The 27,842-nt window shown below is 44.3% G+C and overlaps 1 protein-coding gene across 1 annotated transcript in view; it reads right to left on the reverse strand.

The window, feature by feature from the left end:
• The window catches only part of exoc3l2b (exocyst complex component 3-like 2b), a 59,495-nt gene that overhangs the window by 9,135 nt on the left and 22,518 nt on the right, over nt 1–27,842 (reverse strand). The window contains exon 5 of the mRNA XM_055028124.1: nt 1–196. This exon is cut by the window's left edge and continues 64 nt beyond it. Within this exon, the coding sequence (XP_054884099.1) occupies nt 1–196 (196 nt within the window). The remainder of the gene's footprint in view (nt 197–27,842) is intronic.

The following is a 27,842-nucleotide window of genomic DNA, read 5'->3' on the forward strand; positions in this document are numbered from 1 at the left end:
CACAGCTCCTTCTGCAGCTCCTCGTACAGCAGCTCCACGTCCTTCGCCTTCCTGCGGCCGCCATCTTTGACGGTGGAGCTGGCGGCGTCCTCGGGCTCGGCGGTGGCGCCGGCGTTGCACTCCTGCTCCAGCTCCAGGATGTGGGCGTCGGCCAGGAAGAGGTCACGCTTCTTCACCAGCTGCAGGATCTCCAGGACTGGAGGAAAGACGGGATCAAAAATGTTTGATTTCAAAAACAAACTGAGTCCAGAAGAAAACAGACAAAAACATTCCCCGCCATGTTGGATTCCAAAATGGCCACCAGATTTTACTGCAGCTGTTAAAGCCTCAATGAGGGTCTTTAGATCTTCTAACCTGTGAAACTGGGTCTGAAATGATGACAAAATGATGACAAATAGCAGCCATATTGGATTTAAAGATGGCTGACATTTCATAATTGCTTTTGCTGAAACAAAGTGTAATTTAATTTCTTCTGCATGTTTTATAACAGCTTGGAAAACCACCAACAGAAGAGCTTTAAACGGCTTTAAAGTTTGTAACTTTTATTAATAATTTTTTTAAAACATATTTGTTCAAATTGTCTGCATGTTTTATATGAAACCGATAATCTGTGAAAAGATTGATCTCATCTCCCAGCTGCAATTATCATCTGACAAATGCACCAAAATCAACCAATCAGAGCCAGGAGGAGGGGCTTAGTGCCATCAATCATCCTCATGAACGCGCTGCTAAATGTGCTAATGGAACAGAAACGTCTCACTGTTGTAGGAAAACTGTTCATCTACTTATCAACTTATTTTTTCACACTGTGTAGCATTAGTTGGCCGTGAAATGTTATTTTTAAAGTAAAGTGTTTTGGTTTTCGGTGCAGCTTGACTCTGAGCGCTCAGCTGATTGATAACTGATGCAGAAGGTGATTAATTGGATATTTTCCAGAGTTTGAACCAAGTGGAACTAAAACTGGCACAGAGGAGTTCTGTGTGGAACAGATTTACAGACAAAAGTTTTTTAAAATTTTTTATCTTAAACACAAACTGTATATACTTTGTCTTAATTTCTACTCTGAGTGTTTTGTTCTTTCAGTAAAATGAGCTTTTTATAGTCTGTACACTTAAATTAACAATAAATCAATGACTAAATTAGCTGATGAATATTTTAAAAATCGATTGTTTCTGTTTTTTCCTAAATAAATACAGAATTATAAACACTTTACAAAAATTCCCACAAACTTTTACACATGAGGAACAATCGGAGTCTCGCTTCATAAAATAATGATTCTGTGTTTGACATGTTGAGATCACATGAGACACATTCCTCCTCTGAAGGGCGGCGGAGTCGGCTGGGGCAAAGGGGCGACTGACTGACGCAGCATTAATTCCCCCAAATGTTGGAATAAAGTGGGAAACAGGAGACGGTCAGCCAGAATGTCCTCACTTTGTCCCAACACGCCTGATGCTAAACCGGGTCGGTCCCCACAGGCTCACACACACACACACACACACACACACACACACACACACACACACACACACACACACACACACACACACACACACACACAGGGTGGGACCTCTGGATGGAGGGAAACACACCCTCACATGTAAGGAACACACACTCCTTCTCACGTTACAGTGTGTTAAAGGTTTTATTGTTCAGTTTGGGCCTGCAGAGGAAATCTGTTCCAGCTGGCAGCGTTTAGCCCCGCCCACCTCCACCCTCTGCCTCACCACCATCATCATCACCATCATCATCACCATCATCATCACCATCATCGCCATGGTGAAGTCAGAAACCCACTGACTTCATGTCAGAGTAACATCATGTTTGGACCAATCAGAGCTGCCGATTGAGTCGTCCCTATGCTCCCATTGGTCGGTTCTGTCCTGGTTCTGGACGGAACCGACCTGGTTCCGTCCTGTAGGGTTCTGTCCCCTACAAGAACCGAGCCGAGTCCAGAACATCTGCTGTGTGAACAGAACCGGGCCGACTCAGAGCGGGCCAGGAGCGATCGTTTCGACTGACGTCAAGAACATCAGTTTTTTACCAACAAATGAGAATAATGACATTTAGTCACTTTTTGTCTTCATTCAGTTTAAAATTCATCAAGCCGAACGGAGAATCCACATCATAACACAGCAAGACGATAAACACGCTAAGGCGCTAGCAGCAGCATTCAGCTAGCAAGCTAAATATTCAAACTAAGCATGTAATATGCAGTTTACAAACTAAATATTTAGTGTTAAGAACAAAGAAAATATCTAGTTTGTAAACTTATTTCTTTTGTAAGCTTTACAAACAAAATATTAGTTCAAAGCTAATTATTTAGCTTGCTAAGTACATATGTGGTTAGCTAACTAAAAGCTCTGTTTAGCTTTGCAGCATCACGTTGCTGGAAGCTGCAGGTAAGCTGAACATGGGATCATTAAATGCTGCGTTCAAGGTCAGATTCCCCAGCGGGACGGAGCGGGACGACGCTGCAACAGAACAAACGGCGCTCTGTCTCTGGACCGGCGCTGAACATGTTTGTGTCTCCAGGCGTCTCCACATGACCCCGGGTTATTTTCTGTTGCAATGAAATGAATCTGAGGGATTTTCATAATAAGAGCGCCTCATGGATCATGTGATCCTCCAACAGAAAAGGTTTAGTCTGTCTTCATGTCAGCAGGTTTGTGTTTTTATGCCATAAGAGAAGGGGATTAAAAATCAGTCAAATGGTCACCAGGCTCTACGTTCATTTATAAATGTAAAACAATTCAAACTAAACATGTAATTTGAGGCTAAATATTTAGTCTGCTAATTAAATATTTAGTTCATAGCTAAATATTTAGAGTAACTAAAACTTTAGCTCAAAATTCACATTTATTGCTGAAGGTGAGAATTTGTTTTTGCTGTTATTTCGAACAAACGCAGTTTAAACGGATCAGAGAAACGAAGCAGATTTCTGTTCTGTTACTCTGAAAGGAAGAATTTGTTTCCTGATTTGGATCTGAGATAAACTGAAGCAAAACATCTCTGCTGCTGGCGCCGACCCGGTTCACTGATTCCAGCGTTGAAGCATCCCGGACCAGAACCGGACCAGAACCAGATCAGAACTGGGAAACTCACAAACTCTGAGTTTCCTAAGGTCAGTGAATGCACCGCTCCTTTCTTGCAGCAGACTGAGAAAAATTTTAATATAGTTTTATAGCATTTAAAATTTAAAATGGAGCAAAAAATAAATATTTTTTTTCCACTGAGGTTCAGTAAATGCAACAAGATAAATATGAAAATATAAATTTTGCTTTTTGATGCAAATTAAAAACATTTTTATCAAAGCAACAGATTTTTATTAATACATGCATGAAAATTTTTTTGCACAAATAGCAAAAAAATAATAAAATAGAGCAAAAGTAAAATAAAACTAAAACTATGCAAACTATACTATAATTATTTTTCAAATAAAATAATCATCTGATTTTCATCCAGCAAATAAACAATAAAATCACATTAAAGCTGCAAGCAGCCTCGAACGGCCCTCGCAGCCAAGCGCCGCTCCGGCCTATTGCCACCGCGGGGTACGAGGAACCGCCGCCTCACGTCAGCCACCACAGAAGCTCTCACGCAGTTTTCAGCTCCTCCGCCCGCACCGCGGAAGCTGTTGCTCAGTTTTCATCAAAGCGCACGTGCTAAGACAGAAGTTGTTGCGCAGTTTCCGCGCCCGTCCACCAGGCAGTACGCATCTATGCGTTCGGCGGCTATCCTTGACGATGCAAAAAATGTGGTATAGATTCATTGCTTTAGCGAGGAAATATAGCTGGCGGATTAATGTATGACGCGCAGTGGAGTCAAATATATTTCAATGCTGTTGTTCTCTTTAGAGGTCAACAAAGGTCATACGTATCCAATTTGTCGTCAGTCGGATGATCCACGTGTCATTTACAGCCGATCATATGCATATGGCGAAGTACTACAGTTCGTCATTTTTCATCATTTTCAGCTGTGTTTCTAAAGCACTCTATTTCATTGTTGGAGTAATACTTACTCAGAGTGGCGAATTACTGAAATGGTTTGTAAGAAGTAAGAAAACGCTACATTTACTGCATGATTTAATTCAACAAAATTATCTGAGACATTTCTATCCTTTTAGAAATGTCATGGCAACACTCACAAAGTTTCACGCCCATCCGCCCGTGGATCTGTTTATCATCGGTGGAGGAGGAACTGACACCTACTGGCGAAATACTGATATTGTTCTTCATTCTGATTATCTGCTGTTTCATTTGTGGAGCAATACTGACCCCAAGTGGCGAATTACTGAAATGGTTTATAAACGCCAAAAATGGGATCAAAATCTGAACTTCAATCTAAAATGGCCGACTCCTCTGGGGTTTAGACCATGGCTCCAAGAGACTTTTTGTAAGTCCTGACATGGTACACATGTGTACAAAGTTTCGTAATTGTAGGTTAAGCATGGCTTGGGGCTGATCATTTTAAATTTTCTAGGGGGCGCTATAGAGAAATTGGGCCACACCCTACAAATATTGTGATGGATTCCTGTCGGGGAGTGGATGAAGATCCATCCTTGTGAGGTTGGAGCAGTTGCGCCCAAAAATGTGGAATTGAGAGCCAAACGTATGGCGATGGCGTTACAGCACACTTCGCCACGCCGCCACGCCCACCTGCTCCATCGTAGCTGGTCGGGGATTAGAATCCTCAACACCAACATGGCTTCTGTCTGGGCACAGTTTCATGTTGATGAGGTCAAAGGGGTCAGATAGCGACCTTTCACAGTAAAACATTACACTTCCTGTTCTCAGGGGGCGTGGCCTAAGTGATGTCATCATTCGACCATACGGTATTGTAGGACACCCGATGATGATCAATCACAGTAACTTTGGTGCCTCTGTGAGTTCTGTGTAGGAAATATAGCAGTTTATGTTTATGGCGAGTAGGTGAATTTTGACCCTGCTAACCCTCCTTCAGCATTCTCAAAAACTCACCGTTTTGATAACTTTAGATGGGACATGCCTTATGAACAGACTGACCGAGTTTGAAGCCGATCAATCGAAATCCCTAGGAGGAGTTCGATCAAATACGGAGGCTGTAAACGGCAAAAATGAGGTCAAAATCTGAACTTCAATCTAAAATGGCCGACTTCCTGTGGGGTTTAGACCATGGCTCCAAGAGACTTTTTTGTAAGTCCTGACAAGGTACAATGTGTACAACGTTTCGTAATTGTAGGTTAAAGCATGGCTTGGGGCTGATCATTTAAAGTTTTCTAGGGGGCGCTATAGAGAAATTAGGCCACGCCCACCAAATATTGTGATGGATTCCTGTCGGGGAGTGGATGAAGATCCATCCTTGTGAGGTTGGAGCAGCTGGAACAGAAACTGTGGAATTGAGAGCAAAAACGTATGGCGATGGCGTTACAGGTCACTTCGCCACGCCGCCACGCCCACCTGCTCCATCGAAGCTGGTCGGGGTTGGAATCCTCAACACAACATGTCTTCTGTGTCTGGGCACAGTTTCATGTTGATGAGGTCAAAGGGGTCAGATAGTGAAAGTTCACAGTAAAACATTACACTTCCTGTTCTCAGGGGGCGTGGCCAAAGTGATGTCATCATTCGACCATAGGGTATTGTAGGACACCCAATGTTGATCAATCATAGAAACTTTGGTGCCTCTGTGAGTTTCTGTGTAGGAGATATAGCAGTTTTATTTTTTTACGGCGAGTAGGTGAACTTTGACCCCTGCTAACCCCCCTTCAGCATACTCAAAAACTCACCATTTTGATAACTTAGATGGGACATGCCTTATGAACAGACTGACCGAGTTTGAAGCCGATCAATCGAAATCCCTAGGAGGAGTTCGATCAAATACGAAGGCTGTAAACGGCAAAAATGGCCTCAAAATTGGACCTTCAATCCAAAATGGCTGTCTTCCTGTGATACTTGCACTATGACATTAATTGTAAATTTTGAGCGTCCTGGGGAGCTCTACAAGTGTACCAAATTTCATGTCTCTAGGATAAAGTAAGTGAATAGCAAAGGGTCCTTTGAAAATTTCTAGGTGGCGCTATTGAGCCATTTCTTGTGGGATTTTTGTGATGACCTTAAAAATCAAAATTTTTAAACAGGCTTAAGGCCTCCGCCAAGTTTGGTGAGTTTTCCAATATGATAAGGCCCCCAAAAAGCCCCCCAAAGAGGTGGGAAAAAAAAATAATAAATTAAAGCTGCAAGCAGCCTCGAACGGCCCTCGCAGCCAAGCGCCGCTCCGGCCTATTGCCACCGCGGGGTATGAGCAACCGCCGCCTCACGCCAGCCACCACAGAAGCTCTCACGCAGTTTTCAGCGCCTCCGCCCGCACCGCGGAAGCTGTTGCTCAGTTTAAACTTCTCCAACTCCGGTCCAACAGAGCCTTCTTGCTCAAAAGCGTGGTTTGGATTTGCAACTCCAAAATCCAAGCAAAATGTTGAGCGTAGTCCAGTTCTGTGGCTCCAAAAGCAGGCAAAATGTTCAGGAAAACTTCGCAGCTCCAGCTGTCGCCGGCTGACTGTTATTACGTAGCGTCGATCTGTTTTCTCATTGATGGAGTACCACTGCCTCCTGCTGGGGCAACTGGTATTGCACTAGCAGTACCAGTATTTCTCCACAAGGTGCCAGTAGTACTCCATCAACACTGACCCCAGTGTGTTCTTACTTCGCTGTCATAAGTTTTGCTGAATGACTTTGTTTGTATTATTTCTAGCAAAAATGAATGAATGTTTGTACTTTAACCCACAAAATAAACTTATATATATATAAAAAGTTATAATAATGTATATTTAAATAATTAATAACAATAACCTATGGGCTGCTGTTTTCTAGGGGGCGCTATAGAGAAATTAGGCCACGCCCACCAAATATTGTGATGGATTTGTCGGGAGTTGATGGGAATCCATCCTTGTGAGTTTGGAGCAGGTGGGCCCAGAAATGTGGAATTGAGAGCCAAACGTATGGCGATGGCGTTACAGGTCACTTCGCCACGCCGCCACGCCCACCTGCTCCATCGTAGCTGGTCGGGGTTGAAATCCTCAACACACCAACATGTCTTCTGTGTCTGGGCACAGTTTCATGTTGATGAGGTCAAAGGGGTGAGATAGCGACCGTTCAGAGTAAAACATGACACTTCCTTTTCTCAGGGGGCGTGGCCTAAGTGATGTCATCATTCGACCATAGGGTATTGTAGGACACCCGATGATGATCAATCACAGAAAGTCTGGTGCCTCTGTGAGTTTCTGTGTAGGAGATATAGCAGTTTATTTTTTTACGGCGAGTAGGTGAACTTGACCCCTGCTAACCCCCCTTCAGCATTCTCAAAAACTCACCGTTTTGATAACTTTAGATGGGACATGCCTTATGAGCAGACTGACCGAGTTTGAAGCCGATCAATCGAAATCCCTAGGAGGAGTTCGATCAAATAGGAAGGCTGTAAACGGCAAAAATGGGATCAAAATTTGAACTTCAATCTAAAATGGCTGACTTCCTCTGGGGTTTAGACCGTGGCTCCAAGAGACTTTTTTGTAAGTCCTGACATGGTACACAAGTGTACAAAGTTTCGTAGTTGTAGGTTAAAGCATGGCTTGGGGCTGATCATTGAAAATGTTCTAGGGGGCGCTATAGAGAAATTAGGCCACACCCTGCAAATATTGTGATGGATTCCTCGGGGAGTGGATGAAGATCCATCTTTGTGAGTTTGGAGCAGCTGCGCCCAAAAATGTGGAATTGAGAGCCAAACGTATGGCTATGGCGTTACGGGTCACTTCGCCACGCCGCCACGCCCAGCTGCTCCATCGAAGCTGGTCGGGGTTGGAATCCTCAACACACCAACATGTTTTCTGTGTCTGGGCACAGTTTCATGTTGATGAGGTCAAAGGGGTCAGATAGCGACAGTTCACAGTAAAACATGACACTTCCTGTTCTCAGGGGGCGTGGCCTAAGTGATGTCATCATTCGACCATATGGTATTGTAGGGCAGCGGATGATGATCAATCACAGTAACTTTGGTGCCTCTGTGAGTTTCTTTGTAGGAGATATAGCAGTTTATTTATTTACGGCGAGTAGGTGAACTTTGACCTGCTAACCCCCCTTCAGCATACTCAAAAACTCACCGTTTTGATAACTTTAGATGGGACATGCCTTATGAACAGACTGACCGAGTTTGAAGCCGGTCAATGGAAATCCCTAGGAGGAGTTCGATCAAATACGGAGGCTGTAAACGGCAAAAATGGGCTCAAAATTGGACATTCAATCCAAAATGGCCGACTTCCTGTGATACTTGCACTATGACATTAATTGTAAATTTTGAGCATCTTGGGGAGCTCTACAAGTGTACCAAATTTCATGTCTCTACGATGAAGAAAGTGAATAGCAAAGGGTCCTTTGAAAATTTCTAGGTGGCGCTATTGAGCCATTTCTTATGGGATTTTTGCGATGACCTTAAAATACAAAATTTTGAAACTCCCTTTACGGGTCTGCCAAGTTTGGTGAGTTTTTGAATATGATAAAGCCCCCAAAAAGCCAATTCATTTGGGTGGAAGAATAATAATAATAATTAAAGCTGCAAGCAGCCTCGAACGGCCCTCGCAGCCAAGCGCCGCTCCGGCCTATTGCCACCGCGGGGTACTAGCAACCGGCGCCTCACGCCAGCCACCACAGAAGCTCTCACGCAGTTTTCAGCTCTTCCGCCCGCACCGCGGAAGCTGTTGCTCAGTTTCCATCAACGCTGGCCACGTGCTAAGACAGAAGTTGTTGCGCAGTTTCCGCGCCGTCCACCAGGCGGTACGCACTGATGCGTTCGGAGGCGCTCCTTGACGATGCAAAAAATGTGTTGCAGATTCATTGGTTTAGCGAGGAAATATAGCTGGCGGATTAATGTAGGACGCGCAGTGGAGTCAAAAATATTTCAATGCTGTTGTTCTTTTTAGAGGTCAACAAAGGTCATACATATCCAATTTGCGTCAGTCGGATGATCCACGTGTCATTTACAGCCGATCGTATGCACGAAGTACTACAGTTCGTCATTTTTCATCATTTTCAGCTGTGTTTCTAAAGCACTCTATTTCATTGTTGGAGTAATACTTACTCAGAGTGGCGAATTACTGAAATGGTTTGGAAGAAGTAAGAAAACGCTACATTTACTGCATGATTTAATTCCACAAAAATTATCTGAGACATTCTATCCTTTTAGAAATTTCATGGCAACGCTCTCACAAGTTTTCGCGCCCATCCGCCGTGGATCTGTTTGTCATTGGTGGAGGAACACTGACACCTACTGGCGAAATACTGATATTGTTCTTCATCCTGTTTATCTGCTGTTTCATTTGTGGAGCAATACTGACCCCAAGTGGCAAATTACTGAAATGGTTTATAAACGCCAAAAATGGGATCAAAATCTGAACTTCAATCTAAAATGGCCGACTTCCTCTGGGGTTTAGACCATGGCTCCAAGAGACTTTTTTGTAAGTCCTGACATGGTACACATGTGTACAAAGTTTCGTAATTGTAGGTTAAAGCATGGCTTGGGCTTATCATTTAAAATTTTCTAGGGGGCGCTATAGAGAAATTAGGCCACACCCTACAAATATTGATGGATTCCTGTCGGGGAGTGGATGAAGATCCATCCTTGTGAGTTTGGAGAAGCTGCGCCCAAAAATGTGGAATTGAGAGCCAAACGTATGGCGATGGCGTTACAGGTCACTTCGCCACGCCGCCACGCCCAGCTCCTCCATCGAAGCTGGTCGGGGTTGGAATCCTCAACACACCAACATGTCTTCTGTGTCTGGGCACAGTTTCATGTTGATGAGGTCAAAGGTGTCAGATAGCGACCATTCAAAGTAAAACATGACACTTCCTTTTCTCAGGGGGCGTGGCCTAAGTGATGTCATCATTCGACCATAGGGTATTGTAGGACACCCGATGATGATCAATCACAGAAACTTTGGTGCCTCTGTGAGTTTCTGTGTAGGAGATATAGCAGTTTATTTTTTTATGGCGAGTAGGTGAACTTTGACCCCTGCTAACCCCCCTTCAGCATACTCAAAAACTCACCGTTTTGATAACTTTAGATGGGACATGCCTTATGAACAGACTGACTGAGTTTGAAGCCGATCAATCGAAATCCCTAGGAGGAGTTCGATCAAATACGGAGGCTGTAAACGGCAAAAATGGCCTCAAAATTGGACCTTCAATCCAAAATGGCTGACTTCCTGTGATACTTGCACTATGACATTAATTGTAAATTTTGAGCATCTTGGGGAGCTCTACAAGTGTACCAAATTTCATGTCTCTAGGATAAATTAAGTGAATAGCAAAGGGTCCTTTGAAAATTTGTAGGGGCGCTATTGAGCCATTTTTTATGGGATTTTTGCAAAGACCTTAAAATACAAATTTTGAAACTCCCTTTACGCGTCCGCCAAGTTTGGTGAGTTTTTGAAAATGATAAAGCCCCCAAAAAGGCCCCTCTTTAGGGGGGCAGAATAATAATAATAATTAAAGCTGCAAGCAGCCTCGAACGGCCCTCGCAGCCAAGCGCCGCTCCGGCCTATTGCCACCGCGGGGTACGAGCAACCGCCGCCTCACGCCAGCCACCACAGAAGCTCTCACGCAGTTTTCAGCGCCTCCGCCGCACCGCGGAAGCTGTTGCTCAGATTCCATCAACGCTGGCCACGTGCTAACACAGAAGTTGTTTGCGCAGTTTCCGCGCCCGTCCACCAGGCGGTACGCACAGATGCGTTCGGATGCGCTCCTTGACGATGCAAAAATGTGGTGCAGATTCATTGGTTTAGCGAGGAAATATAGCTGGCGGATTAATGTAGGACGCGCAGTGGAGTCAAAATATATTTCAATGCTGTTGTTCTCTTTGGTTGGTCAACAAAGGTCATACGTCCAATTTGGCGTCAGTCGGATGATCCACGTGTCATTTACAGCCGATCATATGCACATGACGAAGTATTACAGTTCGTCATTTTTCATCATTTCAGCTGTTTTCTAAAGAACTCTATTTCATTGTTGGAGTAATACTTACTCAGAGTGGCGAATTACTGAAATGGTTTGTAAGAAGTAAGAAAACGCTACATTTACTGCATGATTTAATTCAACAAAAATTATCTGAGACATTTCTATCCTTTTAGAAATTTCATGGCAACGCTCTCACAAAGTTTTCACGCCCATCCGCCCGTGGATCTGTTTGTCATTGGTGGAGGAACACTGACACCTACTGGCGAAATACTGATATTGTTCTTCATTCTGTTTATCTGCTGTTTCATTTGTGGAGCAATACTGACCCCAAGTGGCGAATTACTGAAATGGTTTATAAACGCCAAAAATGGGATCAAAATCTGAACTTCAATCTAAAATGGCTCACTTCCTCTGGGGTTTAGACATGGCTCCAAGAGACTTTTTTGTAAGTCCTGACAAGGTACACACGTGTACAAAGTTTCGTAATTGTAGGTTAAAGCATGGCTTGGGGCTGATCATTTAAAATTTCTAGGGGGCGCTATAGATAAATTAGGCCACACCCTACAAATATTGTGATGGATTCCTGTCGGGGAGTGGATGAAGATCCATCCTTGTGAGTTTGGAGCAGCTGCGCCCAAAAATGTGGAATTGAGAGCCAAACGTATGGCGATGCGTTACAGGTCACTTCGCCACGCCGCCACGCCCAGCTGCTCCATCGAAGCTGGTCGGGTTGGAATCCTCAACACACCAACATGTCTTCTGTGTCTGGGCACAGTTTCATGTTGATGAGGTCAAAGGGGTCAGATAGCGACCGTTCAGAGTAAAACATGACACTTCCTTTTCTCAGGGGCGTGGCCTAAGTGATGTCATCATTCGACCATAGGGTATTGTAGGACACCCGATGATGATCAATCACAGAAACTTTGGTGCCTCTGTGAGTTTCTGTGTAGGAGATATAGCAGTTGATTTTTTATGGGGAGTATGTGAACTTTGACCCCTGCTAACCCCCCTTCAGCATTCTCAAAAACTCACCGTTTTGATAACTTTAGATGGGACATGCCTTATGAGCAGACTGACCGAGTTTGAAGCCGATCAATCGAAATCCCTAGGAGGAGTTCGATCAATAGGAAGGCTGTAAACGACAAAATGGGGTCAAAATCTGAACTTCAATCTAAAATGGCCGTCCTGTGGGGTTTAGACCATGGCTCCAAGAGACTTTTTTGTAAGTCCTGACAAGGTACACACGTGTACAACGTTTCGTAATTGTAGGTTAAAGCATGGCTTGGGGCTGATCATTTAAATTTTTCTAGGGGGCGCTATAGAGAAATTAGGCCACGCCCCACAAATATTGTGATGGATTCCTGTCGGGGAGGTGATGTCGATCCATCCTTGTGAGTTTGCAGCAGCTGGGCCCGAAAATGTGGAATTGAGAGCCAAAGTATGGCGATGGCGTTAGAGGTCACTTCGCCACGCCGCCACGCCCACCTGCTCCATCGAATGTGGTCGGGGTTGGAATCCTCAATACACCAACATGTTTTCTGTGTCTGGCACAGTTTCATGTTGATGAGGTCAAAGGGGTCAGATAGCGACCGTCCACAGTAAAACATTACACTTCCTGTTCTCAGGGGCGTGGCCTAAGTGATGTCATCATTCGACCATAGGGTATTGTAGGACACCCGATGATGATCAATCACAGAAACTTTGGTGCCTCTGTGAGTTCTGTGTAGGAGATATAGCAGTTTATTTTTTTGGGGAGTAGGTGAACTTTGACCCCTGCTAACCCCCCTTCAGCATACTCAAAAACTCACCGTTTGATAACTTTAGATGGGACATGCCTTATGAACAGACTGACGGAGTTTGAAGCCCATCAATCGAAATCCCTAGGAGGAGTTGATCAAATACGAAGGCTGTAAACGGCAAATGGGTCAAATCCAAACTTCAATCCAAAATGGCTGACTTCCTGTGGGGTTTAGACAATGGCTCCAAGAGACTTTTTGTAAGTCCTGACAAGGTACACACGTGTACAAAGTTTCGTAATTGTAGGTTAAAGCATGGCTTGGGGGCTGATCATTTAAAGTGTTCTAGGGGGCGCTATAGAGAAATTAGGCCACACCCACCAAATATTGTGATGGATTCCTGTCGGGGAGTGGAGGAGGATCCATCCTTGTGAGTTTGCAGCAGCTGGGCCCGAAAATGTGGAATTGAGAGCCAAACGTATGGCGATGGCGTTACAGGTCACTTCGCCACGCCGCCACGCCCACCTACTCCATCTAAGCTGGTCGGGGTTGGAATCCTCAATACACCAACATGTTTTTGTGTCTGGGCACAGTTCATGTTGATGAGGTCAAAGGGTCAGATAGCGACAGTTCACAGTAAAACTGACACTTCCTGTTCTCAGGGGGCGTGGCCTAAGTGATGTCATCATTCGACCATAGGGTATTGTAGGGCAGCGATGATGATCAATCACAGTAACTTTGGTGCCTCTGTGAGTTTCTGTGGTAGGAGATATAGCAGATTATTTTTTTACGGCGAGTAGGTGACTTTGACCCCTGCTTACCCCCTTCAGCATACTCAAAAAACTCACCGTTTTGATAACTTTAGATGGGACATGCCTTATGAACAGACTGACCGAGTTTGAAGCCGGTCAATGGAAATCCCTAGGAGGAGTTCGATCAAATACGGAGGCTGTAAACGGCAAAAATGGGCTCAAAATTGGACCTTCAAATCCAAAATGGCCGACTTCCTGTGATACTTGCACTATGACATTAATTGTAAATTTTGAGCATCTGGGGAGCTCTACAAGTGTACCAAATTTCATGTCTCTACGATGAAGTAAGTGAATAGCAAAGGGTCCTTTGAAAATTTCTAGGTGGCGCTATTGAGCCATTTCTTGTGGAATTTTTGCGACGACTTTAAAATACGTAAATTTGAAACAGGCTTAAGGCCTCCGCCAAGTTTGGTGAGTTTTTGAATATGATAAGCCCCAAAAAAGCCAATTCATTTGGAGGGAGAATAATAATAATTAAAGCTGCAAGCAGCCTCGAACGGCCCTCGCAGCCAAGCGCCGCTCCGGCCTATTGCCACCGCGGGGTACGAGCAACCGCCGCCTCACGCCAGCCACCACAGAAGCTCTCACGCAGTTTTCAGCGCCTCCGCCCGCACCGCGGAAGCTGTTGCTCAGTTTCCATCAACGCTGCGCACGTGCTAAGACAGAAGTTGTTGCGCAGTTTCCGCGCCCGTCCACAGGCGGTACGCATCTATGCGTTCGGCGGCTATCCTTTCAAGATGCAAAAAAATGTGGTATAGATTCATTGGTTTAGCGAGGAAATACAGCTGGCGGATTAATGTAGGGGCGCAGTGGAGTCAAAATACATTTCAATGCTGTTTTGCTCTTTAGAGGTCAACAAAGGTCATACGTTTTCAATTTGGCGCCAGTCCGATGATCCACGTGTCATTTAGAGCCGATCATATGCACATGGCGAAGTAATGCATTTCGTCATTTCTACACCCAATGCGGTTCGGTCAGCAGCCAGCATTCATAGAGTTCATCATGTTATCGTTTTTAGTCAGTATTCACATGATGAAACCCATATAAATTATAGAATAACAGTAAAACATACAGCAGAAAAAACATGTGACTGCCTCTTAAAAGTGGGCGGGGCTACAGTGAGGTCATCAAGTGACCATGGAAATGTGTTCAGGCTGTTCTCTAGAAAGACAGAGGAAGTGTGATGATGCAGCTGTGATCTTGCATTTGGAAGTCATTTAATGTTGATGTTTCATGGTAAATAGTGAAGTTTTACACTAAGCCACACCCACATGCTGATGTTAACTACAAACTGAGATGTAAATGCAGTGCAACTTTAACGTTATCGTGAAATGAGTCAGGAAAATGGTGAAGGTTAAGATGTATCAGTTTAATAAACCGCACTGTTCAGTAAAAACCAAGGGCAATGCACAATAACAGAGCACAGTTAACTTTCAGCACTTTAGAACAATAGCACAGGCTCAATCCCATCCATTAATTAGGTATTAATCACAGGAAGTGCTGCAACTAAATATTACAACCCCAATGGATCTGTAAAAAGATACTTAGCATTTTCTCAGAGCTCTTTCAAACGACATTTTAAACATCTTCTATACATAATAACAAACAAATCTGAATGTATGAAACTGGATGTATCAAACACACTATTCAGTTATTGAATTAGTAAAGCGCTTCGTTAGCATTAAAAACGTTGCAGGCCTCAGGCATTGGTTAGCATCCTCCTCAGAAAACTGTTCCAAACATGACGGCTTCCAGAACCAGCAGGAAGGAATAAATTACTCACCGCACCGCGAGTTACGACTGTTTAAACGAACAGCAATGGGCTCTTTGCACCTGCCGCGCTGACGTCACAACTGTATACCGAATGCGGCTCTTTTTTCCGCTTTCAGAAACTATGACTGCTATAAAAGACAAAGTCGTACTTAAGACACAAATAAAACAATACTATGTACTTTGTTTAAGTTTTCATGGATTTCCAAGCCATCCTCAATTAAGACAGCTTGTAAATATTCGTTGCTACAAGTTAAAGCTACCACTTGAAGCTAACGCCGTACACACCGCTCTAAACACCGTCTTAATGAGCCCTTCACTACTAGCATGCAAAAGTAATAAAAACGAAATAACACAGAAATCTTAAGCAACACGGCCATATTTTTCTAAAAGTAATAACTCTGAATCTGAACAGTCAGCTGAACTAGAACTCCGATACCAGAGTAAGCTCTGTGCTCGTTTTTCTTCGTCATAATTCAAGCAAAAAGTCTGAACTGTAATCTGCCCCCCACCCCCTCTCCAGTTAACAATAAACACACGTAATATGCTTGAAAATAAGGCACAAACAGTGTCCGTTAGATGGCTGAGAAATCTTTAGATAATTAAATAGCAGATTTTACTAGAAAGCTAGCCAGGCTTGTGCTAGCAGTTTAAAGAAAATAAAACTCACCTTCATATCTGTGAATGTATAACGAGGCGAACATCTTAAAACCTTTCTTTGCCTTACTTGTTGGGGTTTCGGATCAATGTACATTATTAATTGTTACCTTGGAAAAAACATTTCAGCCGTGTTCCCGAACGTGTAAGCTGAGGTGCAAAGAGCCCATTAAACTGCTCCAACTCCGGTCCAACAGAGCCTCTTGCTCAAAAGCGTGGTTCGGATTTGCAACTCCAAAATCAAGCAAATGTTGAGCGTAGTAGTCCAGTTCTGTGGCTCCAAAAAGCAAGCAAAATGTTCAGGAAAACTTTGCAGCTCCAGCTGTGCCGGCTGACTGTTATTACGTAGCGTCGATCTGTTTTCTCATTGATGGAGTACCATGCCTCCTGCTGTCGCAATACTGGTATTGCACTAGCAGTACCAGTATTTCTCCACAAGGTGCCAGTGGTACTCCATCAACACTGACCCAGTGTGTTCTTACTTCGCTGTGTCATAAGTTTGCTGATGACTTTGTTTGTATTATTTCTAGCAAAAATGAATGAATGTTTGTACTTTAACCCACAAAATAAACTATATATATATAAAAAGTTATAATAATGTATATTTAAATAATTAATAACAACATAACCTATGGGCTGCTGTTTTCTAGGGGGCGCTATAGATAAATTAGGCCACGCCCTACAGATATTGTGATGGATTCCAGTTCGGGCAGAGGATAAATATTCATCCTTGTGAGTTTGAAGCAGCTGAGCCCGAAAAATGTGGTATTGAGAGCCAAACGTATGGCGATGGCGTTACAAGTAAATTCGCCACGCCGCCATGCCCACCTGCTCTATCGTAGCTGGTCGGGGTTGGAATCCCAATACACCAACATGTCTTCGGTGTCTGGGCACAGTTTCATGTTGATGAGGTCAAAGGGGTCGGATAGCGAACGTTCACAGTAAAACATTACACTTCCTGTTTCAGGGGGCATGGCCTAAGTGATGTCATCATTCGACCATAGGGTAATGTAGAAGACCCGATGATGATCAATCACAGAAACTTGTGCCTCTGTGAGTTTCTGTGTAGGAGATATAGCAGTTTATGTTTTTATGGCGAGTAGGTGAACTTTGACCCCTGCTAACCCCACTTCAGCATACTCAAAAACTCACCGTTTAGATAACTTTAGATGAGACATGCTTATGAACAGACTGACCGAGTTTGAAGCGATCAATCGAAATCCCTAGGAGGAGATAGATCAATATGAAGGCTGTAAACGGCAAAAATGGGGTCAAAAACCGAACTTGAATCCAAAATGGCTGACTTCCTGTGGGGTTTAGACATGGCTCCAAGATACTTTTTGTACGTCCTGACAAGGTACACATGTGTAAAGTTCGTATTTGTAGGTTAAAGCATGGCTTGGGGCTGATCATTTAAAATTTTCTAGGGGGCGCTATAGAGAAATTAGCCACGCCCACCAAATATTGTGATGGATTCCTGTTCGGGGAGTCGATGAGGATCCATTGTTGTGAATTTGGAGCAGCTGGGACCGAAAATGTGGAATTGAGAGCCAAACGGCGATGGCGATGCGTTAGAGGTCACTTCGCCACGCCGCCACGCCCACCTGCTCCATCGTAGCTGGTCGGGGTGGGAATCCTCAATACACCAACATGTCTTCTGTGCCTGGGCACAGTTTCATGTTGATGAGGTCAAAGGGGTGAGATAGCGACCTTCCACAGTAAAAATATGACACTTCCTGTTCTCAGGGGGCGTGGCCTAAGTGAGGTCATCATTCGAACCATAGGGTATTGTAGAAGACCCGATGATGATCAATCACAGAAACTTTGGTGCTTCTGTGAGTTCTGTGTAGGAGATATAGCAGTTTATTTTTTTACAGCGAGTAGGTGAACTTTGACCCCTGCTGACCCCCCTCAACATACTCAAAAACTCACCGTTTAGATAACTTTAGATGGGACATGCCTTATGAACAGACTGACCGAGTTTGAAGTCGATCAATCAAAATCCCTAGGAGGAGATAGATCAAATACAAAGCTGTAAAACGGCAAAAATTGGCAAAAATGGGTCAAAATGGGAACTTCAATCAAAAATGGTTCACTTCCTGTGATACTTGCACTATGACATTAATTGTAAATTTTGAGCGTCTTGGGGAGTTCTACAAGTGTACCAAATTTCATGTCTCTCTACGATAAAGTAAGTGAATAGCAGAGGGTAAAAAAGGGTGTTTTCCAATTTCTAGGTGGCGCGTAGAGGACATTTCTGTTGCAATTTTTGCGACGACTTTAAAATATGTAAATTTTAAAACAGGCTTAAGGCCTCTGCCAAGTTTGGTGAGTTTTTGAATATGATAAAGCCCAAAAAGCCAATTCATTTGGGTGGAAGAATAATAATAATAAACAATAGGAAAACAATAGGCCTTCGCACGCTAGCTGCTCGGGCCTAAGAAAACAGTAGGAAAAACAATAGGCCTTCGCAGCGCTTAGCTGCTCGGGCCTAATAAGAAACAGTAGGAAAACAATAGCCTTCGCAGCGCTTAGCTGCTCGGGCCTAATAATTAAAGCTGCAAGCAGCCTCGAACGGCCCTCGCAGCCAAGCGCCGCTCGGCCTATTGCCACCGCGGGGTACGAGAAACCGCCGCCTCACGCCAGCCACCACAGAAGCTCTCACGCAGTTTTCAGCGCCTCCGCCCGCACCGCGGAAGCTGTTGCTCAGTTTAAACTTCTCCAACTCCGGTCCAACAGAGCCTTCTTGCTCAAAAGCGTGGTTCGGATTTGCAACTCCAAAATCCAAGCAAAATGTTTGAGGTAGTCCAGTTCTGTGGCTCCAAAAGCAGGCAAAATGTTCAGGAAAACTTCGCAGCTCCAGCTGTCGCCGGCTGACTGTTATTACGTAGCGTCGATCTGTTTCTCATTGATGGAGTACCACTGCCTCCTGCTGGGGCAATACTGGTATTGCACTAGCAGTACCAGATATCGCCACAAGGTGCCAGTCGTACTCCATCAACACTGACCCCAGTGTGTTCTTACTTCGCTGTGTCATAAGTTTTGCTGAATGACTTTGTTGTATTATTTCTAGCAAAAATGAATGAATGTTTGTACTTTAACACAAAATAAACTTATCTATATATAAAAAGTTATAATAATGTATATTTAAATAATTAATAACAACATAACCTATGGGCTGCTGTTTTCTAGGGGGCGGTATAGAGAAATTAGGCCACGCCCTACAAATATTGTGATGGATTCTAGTCGGAGAGTGGATAAATATTCATCCTTGTGATTTGCAGCAGCTGAGCCCGAAAATGTGGTATTGAGAGCCAAACGTATGGCGATGGCGTTACAGGTAACTTCGCCACGCCGCCATGCCCACCTGCTCTATCGTAGCTGGTCGGGGTTGGAATCCTCAATACACCAACATGTCTTCTGTGTCTGGGCACAGTTTCATGTTGATGAGGTCAAAGGGGTCAGATAGCGAACGTTCACAGTAAAACATTACACTTCCTGTTCTCAGGGGGCGTGGCCTAAGTGATGTCATCATTCGACCATAGGGTATTCTAGGAGACCCGATGATGATCAATCACTCAAACTTTGGTTCCTCTGTGAGTTTCTGTGTAGGAGATATAGCAGTTTATTTTTTATGGGGAGTAGGTGAACTTTGACCCCTGCTAACCCCCCTTCAGCATTCTCAAAAAGTCACCGTTTTGATAACTTTAGATGGGACATGCCTTATGAACAGACTAACGGAGTTTGAAGCCGATCAATCAAAATCCCTAGGAGGAGTTCGATCAAATAGGAAGGCTGTAAACGGCAAAAATGGGTCAAAATCCGAAATTCAATCCAAAATGGCTGACTTCCTGTGGGGTTTAGACAATGGCTCCAAGAGACTTTTTTGTAAGTCCTGACAAGGTACACACGTGTACAAAGTTTCGTAATTGTAGGTTAAAGCATGGCTTGGGGCTGATCATATAAAGTGTTCTAGGGGGCGCTATAGAGAAATTAGGCCACACCCACCAAATATTGTGATGGATTCCTGTCGGGGAGTAGATGAGGGTCCATCTTTGTGAAATTGGAGCAGCTGCGCCCAAAAATGTGGAATTGAGAGCCAAACGTATGGCGATGGCGTTACAGGTCACTTCGCCACGCCGCCACGCCCACCTGCTCCATCAAAGCTGGTCGGGGTTGGAATCCTCAATACACCAACATGTTTTCTGTGTCTGGGCACAGTTTCATGTTGATGAGGTCAAAGGGATCAGATAGCGACCGTCCACAGTAAAACATTACACTTCCTGTTCTCAGGGGGCGTGGCCTAAGTGATGTCATCATTCGACCAGAGGGTATTGTAGGGCAGCCGATGATGATCAATCACAGTAACTTTGGTGCCTCTGTGCATTTCTGTGTAGGAGATATAGCAGTTTATTTTTTTATGGCGAGTAGGTGAAATTTGACCCCTGCTAACCCCCCTTCAGCATACTCAAAAACTCACAGTTTTGATAACTTTAGATGGGACATGCTTTATGAACAGACTGACCGAGTTTGAAGCCGATCAATGGAAATCCCTAGGAGGAGTTCGATCAAATACGAAGGCTGTAAACGGCAAAAATGTGGTGAAAATTTGACCTTCAATCCAAAATGGCTGACTTCCTGTGATACTTGCACTATGACATTAATTGTAAATTTTGAGCATCTTGGGGAGCTCTACAAGTGTACCAAATTTCATGTCTCTACGATGAAGTAAGTGAATAGCAAAGGGTCCTTTGAAAATTTCTAGGTGGCGCTATTGAGCCATTTCTGTGGAATTTTTGCGACGACTTTAAAATACGTAAATTTGAAACAGGCTTAAGGCCTCCGCCAAGTTTGGTGAGTTTTTGAATATGATAAAGCCCCCAAAAAGCCAATTCATTTGGAGGGAGAATCGTAATAATAATAATAATAATAATAATAATAATAATTAAAGCTGCAAGCAGCCTCGAACGGCCCTCGCAGCCAAGCGCCGCTCCGGCCTATTGCCACCGCGGGGTACTAGCAACCGTCGCCTCACGTCAGCCACCACAGAAGCTCTCACGCAGTTTTCAGCTCCTCTGCCCGCACCGCGGAAGCTGTTGCTCAGTTTCCATCAACGCTGGCCACGTGCTAACACAGAAGTTGTTGCGCAGTTTCCACGCCCGTCCACCAGGCGGTACGCACTGATGCGTTCGGAGGCGCTCCTGGACGATGCAAAAAATGTGGTGCAGATTCATTGGTTTAGCGAGGAATATAGCTGGCGGATTAATGTAGGACGCGCAGTGGAGCCAAAATATATTTCAATGCTGTTGTTCTCTTTAGAGGTCAACAAAGGTCATACGTATCCAATTTGGCGTCAGTCGGAAGATCCACATGTAATTTACAGCCGATCATATGCACATGGCGAAGTACTACAGTTCGTAATTTTTCATCATTTTCAGCTGTGTTTCTAAAGCACTCTATTTCATTGTTGGAGTAATTCTTACTCAGAGTGGCGAATTACTGAAATGGTTTGTAAGAAGTAAGAAAACGCTACATTTACTGCATGATTTAATTCAACAAAAATTATCTGAGACATTTCTATCCTTTTAGAAATTTCATGGCAACGCTCTCACAAAGTTTTCGCGCCCATCCACCCATGGATCTGTTTATCATCGGTGGAGGAACACTGACACCTACTGGCGAAATACTGATATTGTTCTTCATCCTGTTTATCTGCCGTTTCATTTGTGGAGCAATACTGACCCCAAGTGGCGAATTACTGAAATGGTTTATAAACGGCAAAAATGGGATCAAAATCTGAACTTCAATCTAAAATGGCCGACTTCCTCTGGGGTTTAGACCATGGCTCCAAGAGACTTTTTTGTAAGTCCTGACATGGTACACATGTGTACAAAGTTTCGTAATTGTAGGTTAAAGCATGGCTTGGGGCTGATCATTTAAAATTTTCTAGGGGGCGCTATAGAGAAATTAGGCCACACCCTACAAATATTGTGATGGATTCCTGTCGGGGAGTGGATGAAGATCCATCCTTGTGAGTTTGGAGCAGCTGCGCCCAAAAATGTGGAATTGAGAGCCAAACGTATGGCGATGGCGTTACAGGTCACTTCGCCACGCCGCCACGCCCAGCTGCTCCATCGAAGCTGGTCGGGGTTGGAATCCTCAACACACCAACATGTCTTCTGTGTCTGGGCACAGTTTCATATTGATGAGGTCAAAGGGGTCAGATAGCGACCATTCAAAGTAAAACATGACACTTCCTTTTCTCAGGGGGCGTGGCCTAAGTGATGCCATCATTCGACCATAGGGTATTGTAGGAGACCCGATGATGATCAATCACAGAAACTTTGGTGCCTCTGTGAGTTTCTGTGTAGGAGATATAGCAGTTTATTTTTTTACGGCGAGTAGGTGAACTTTGACCCCTCCTAACCCCCCTTCAGCATTCTCAAAAACTCACCGTTTTGATAACTTTAGATGGGACATGCCTTATGAACAGACTGACCGAGTTTGAAGCCGATCAATCGAAATCCCTAGGAGGAGTTCGATGAAATACGGAGGCTGTAAACGGCAAAAATGGGGTCAAAATCTGAACTTCAATCTAAAATGGCCGACTTCCTGTGGGGTTTAGACCATGGCTCCAAGAGACTTTTTTGTAAGTCCTGACATGATACACATGTGTCCAAAGTTTCGTATTTGTAGGTTAAAGCATGGCTTGGGGCTGATCATTTAAAGTTTTCTAGGGGGCGCTATAGAGAAATTAGGCCACGCCCACCAAATATTGTGATGGATTCCTGTCGGGGAGTGGATGAGGATCCATCCTTGTGAGTTTGCAGCAGCTGGGCCCGAAAATGTGGAATTGAGAGCCAAACGTATGGCGATGGCGTTAGAGGTCACTTCGCCACGCCGCCACGCCCACCTGCTCCATCGAATCTGGTCGGGGTTGGAATCCTCAATACACCAACATGTCTTCTGTGTCTGGGCACAGTTTCATGTTGATGAGGTCAAAGGGGTCAGATAGCGAAGGTCCACAGTAAAACATTACACTTCCTGTTCTCATGGGGCGTGGCCTAAGTGATGTCATCATTCGACCATAGGGTATTGTAGGACACCCGATGATGAACAATCACAGAAACTTTGGTGCCTCTGTGAGTTTCTGTGTAGGAGATATAGCAGTTTATTTTTTTATGGCGAGTAGGTGAACTTTGACCCCTGCTAACCCCCTTCAGCATACTCAAAAACTCACCGTTTTGATAACTTTAGATGGGACATGCCTTATGAACAGACTGACCGAGTTTGAAGCCGATCAATCAAAATCCCTAGGAGGAGTTCGATCAAATACCAAGGCTGTAAACGGCAAAAATGGCCTCAACATTGGACCTTCAATTCAAAATGGCCGACTTCCTGTGATACTTGCACTATGACATTAATTGTAAATTTTGAGCATCTTGGGAAGCTCTACAAGTGTACCAAATTTCATGTCTCTACAATGAAGTAAGTGAATAGGAAAGGGTCCTTTGAAAATTTCTAGGTGGCTATTGAGCCATTTCTTGTGGAATTTTTGCGATGACTTTAAAATACGTAAATTTTAAACAGGCTTGAGGCCTCCGCCAAGTTTGGTGAGTTTTTGAATATGATAAAGCCCCCAAAAAGCCAATTCATTTGGAGGGAGAATCATAATAATAATTAAAGCTGCAAGCAGCCTCGAACGGCCCTCGCAGCCAAGCGCCGCTCCGGCCTATTGCCACCGCGGGGTACTAGCAACCGTCGCCTCACGTCAGCCACCACAGAAGCTCTCACGCAGTTTTCAGCTCCTCCGCCCGTACCGCGGAAGCTGTTGCTCAGTTTCCATCAACGCTGGCCACGTGCTAACACAGAAGTTGTTGCGCAGTTTCCACACCCGTCCACCAGTCGGTACGCACTGATGCGTTCGGAGGCGCTCCTTGACGATGCAAAAAATGTGGTGCAGATTCATTGGTTTAGCGAGGAAATATAGCTGGCGGATTAATGTAGGACGCGCAGTGGAGCCAAAATATATTTCAATGCTGTTGTTCTCTTTAGAGGTCAACAAAGGTCATACGTATCCAATTTGGCGTCAGTCGGAAGATCCACGTGTAATTTACAGCCGATCATATGCACATGGCGAAGTACTACAGTTCGTCATTTTTCATCATTTTCAGCTGTGTTTCTAAAGCACTCTATTTCATTGTTGGAGTAATTCTTACTCAGAGTGGCGAATTACTGAAATGGTTTGTAAGAAGTAAGAAAACGCTACATTTACTGCATGATTTAATTCAACAAAAATTATCTGAGACATTTATATCCTTTTAGAAATGTCACGGCAACGCTCTCACAAAGTTTTCACGCTCATCCGCCCGTGGATTGGTGGAGGAAACACTGACACCTACTGGCGAAATATTGATATTGTTCTTCATCCTGTTTATCTGCTGTTTCATTTTGTGGAGCAATACTGACCCCAAGTGGCGAATTACTGAAATGGTTTATAAACGCCAAAAATGGGGTCAAAATTTGAACTTCAATCTAAAATGGCCGACTTCCTGTGAGGTTTAGACCATGGCTCCAAGAGACTTTTTTGTAAGTCCTGACAAGGTACACATGTGTACAACGTTTCGTAATTGTAGGTTAAAGCATGGCTTGGGGCTGATCATTTAAAGATTTCTAGGGGGCGCTATAGAGAAATTAGGCCACGCCCACCAAATATTGTGATGGATTCCTGTCGGGGAGTGGATGAAGATCCATCCTTGTGAGTTTTGAGCAATTGGGCCCGAAAATGTGGAATTGAGAGCCAAACGTATGGCGATGGCGTTAGAGGTCACTTCGCCACGCCGCCACGCCCACCTACCCCATCGTAGCTGGTGGGGATTAGAATCCTCAATACACCAACATGTCTTCTGTGTCTGGGCACAGTTTCATGTTGATGAGGTCAAAGGGTCAGATAGCGACCGTCCACAGTAAAACATTACACTTCCTGTTCTCATGGGGCGTGGCCTAAGTGATGTCATCATTCGACCATAGGGTATTGTAGGACACCCGATGATGATCAATCACAGAAACTTTGGTGCCTCTGTGAGTTTCTGTGTAGGAGATATAGCAGTTTATCTTTTTATGGGGAGTAGGTGAACTTTGACCCCTTCTAACCCCCTTCAGCATACTCAAAAACTCACCGTTTTGATAACTTTAGATGGGACATGCCTTATGAACAGACTGACCGAGTTTGAAGCCGATTAATCGAAATCCCTAGGAGGAGTTCGATCAAATACGAAGGCTGTAAACGGCAAAAATGGGTCAAAATCCAAAATTCAATCCAAAATGGCCGACTTCCTGTGGGGTTTAGACAATGGCTCCAAGAGACTTTTTTGTAAGTCCTGACATGGTACACATGTGTACAAAGTTTCGTAATTGTAGGTTAAAGCATGGCTTGGGGCTGATCATTTAAAATTTTCTAGGGGGCGCTATAGAGAAATTAGGCCACACCCTACAAATATTGTGATGGATTCCTGTCGGGGAGTGGATGAAGATCCATCCTTGTGAGTTTGGAGCAGCTGCGCCCAAAAATGTGGAATTGAGAGCCAAACGTATGGCGATGGCGTTACAGGTCACTTCGCCACGCCGCCACGCCCAGCTGCTCCATCGAAGCTGGTCGGGGTTGGAATCCTCAACACACCAACATGTCTTCTGTGTCTGGGCACAGTTTCATGTTGATGAGGTCAAAGGGGTCAGATAGCGACCGTCCACAGTAAAACATGACACTTCCTGTTCTCATGGGGCGTGGCCTAAGTGATGTCATCATTCGACCATAGGGTATTCTAGGATACCCGATGATGATCAATCACTCAAACTTTGGTTCCTCTGTGAGTTTCTGTGTAGGAGATATAGCAGTTTATTTTTTATGGGGAGTAGGTGAACTTTGACCCTGCTAACCCCCCTTCAGCATTCTCAAAAACTCACCGTTTTGATAACTTTAGATGGGACATGCCTTATGAACAGACTGACGGAGTTTGAAGCCGATCAATCAAAATCCTAGGAGGAGTTCGATCAAATAGGAAGGCTGTAAACGGCAAAAATGGGTCAAAATCCAAACTTCAATCCAAAATGGCTGACTTCCTGTGGGGTTTAGACAATGGCTCCAAGAGACTTTTTTGTAAGTCCTGACAAGGTACACACGTGTACAAAGTTTCGTAATTGTAGGTTAAAGCATGGCTTGGGGCTGATCATTTAAAGTGTTCTAGGGGGCGCTATAGAGAAATTAGGCCACACCCACAAAATATTGTGATGGATTCCTGTCGGGGAGTAGATGAGGGTCCATCTTTGTGAAATTGGAGCAGCTGGGCCCAAAAATGTGGAATTGAGAGCCAAACGTATGGCGATGGCGTTACAGGTCACTTCGCCACGCCGCCACACCCACCTGCTCCATCGAAGCTGGTCGGGGTTGGAATCCTCAAGACACCAACGTGTTTTCTGTGTGTGGGCACGGTTTCATGTTGATGAGGTCAAAGGGGGTCAGATAGCGACCGTGCACAGTAAAGCATTACACTTCCTGTTCTCAGGGGGCGTGGCCTAAGTGATGTCATCATTCGACCATAGGGTATTGTAGGGCAGCCGATGATGATCAATCACAGTAACTTTGGTGCCTCTGTGCATTTCTGTGTAGGAGATATAGCAGTTTATTTTTTATGGCGAGTAGGTGAACTTTGACCCCTGCAAATCCCCCTTCAGCATACTCAAAAACTCACCGTTTTGATAACTTTAGATGGGACATGCCTTATGAACAGACTGACCGAGTTTGAAGCCGATCAATGGAAATCCCTAGGAGGAGTTCGATCAAATACGAAGGCTGTAAATGGCAAAAATGGGGTGAAAATTTGACATTCAATCCAAAATGGCTGACTTCCTGTGATACTTGCACTATGACATTAATTGTAAATTTTGAGCATCTTGGGGAGCTCTACAAGTGTACCAAATTTCATGTCTCTACGATGAAGTAAGTGAATAGCAAAGGGTCCTTTGAAAATTTCTAGGTGGCGCTATTGAGCCATTTCTTGTGGAATTTTTGCGACGACTTTAAAATACGTAAATTTGAAACAGGCTTAAGGCCTCCGCCAAGTTTGGTGAGTTTTTGAATATGATAAAGCCCCCAAAAAGCCAATTCATTTGGAGGGAGAATAATAATAATAAGAAACAGTAGGAAAACAATAGGCCTTCGCAGCGCTTAGCTGCTCGGGCCTAATAATAATAATAATTAAAGCTGCAAGCAGCCTCGAACGGCCCTCGCAGCCAAGCGCCGCTCCGGCCTATTGCCACCGCGGGGTACGAGCAACCGCCGCCTCACGCCAGCCACCACAGAAGCTCTCACGCAGTTTTCAGCGCCTCCGCCCGCACCGCGGAAGCTGTTGCTCAGTTTAAAACTTCTCCAACTCCGGTCCAACAGAGCCTTCTTGCTCAAAAGCGTGGTTCGGATTAGCAACTCCAAAATCCAAGCAAAATGTTGAGCGTAGTCCAGTTCTGTGGCTCCAAAAAGCAGGCAAAATGTTCAGGAAAACTTCGCAGCTCCAGCTGTCGCCGGGCTGACTGTTATTACGTAGCGTCGATCTGTTTTCTCATTGATGGAGTACCACTGCCTCCTGCTGGGGCAATACTGGTATTGCACTAGCAGTACCAGTATATCGCCACAAGGTGCCAGTGGTACTCCATCAACACTGACCCCAGTGTGTTCTTACTTCGCTGTGTCATAAATTTTGCTGAATGACTTTGTTTGTATTATTTCTAGCAAAAATGAATGAATGTTTGTACTTTAACCCACAAAATAAACTTATATATATATAAAAAGTTATAAATAATGTATATTTAAATAATTAATAACAACATAACCTATGGGC

The sequence above is a fragment of the Poeciliopsis prolifica genome, unplaced genomic scaffold, assembly GCF_027474105.1.
Source record: "Poeciliopsis prolifica strain line A6 unplaced genomic scaffold, Auburn_PproV2 SCAFFOLD004, whole genome shotgun sequence".
In the NCBI taxonomy this organism is placed as follows: Eukaryota; Metazoa; Chordata; class Actinopteri; order Cyprinodontiformes; family Poeciliidae; genus Poeciliopsis; species Poeciliopsis prolifica.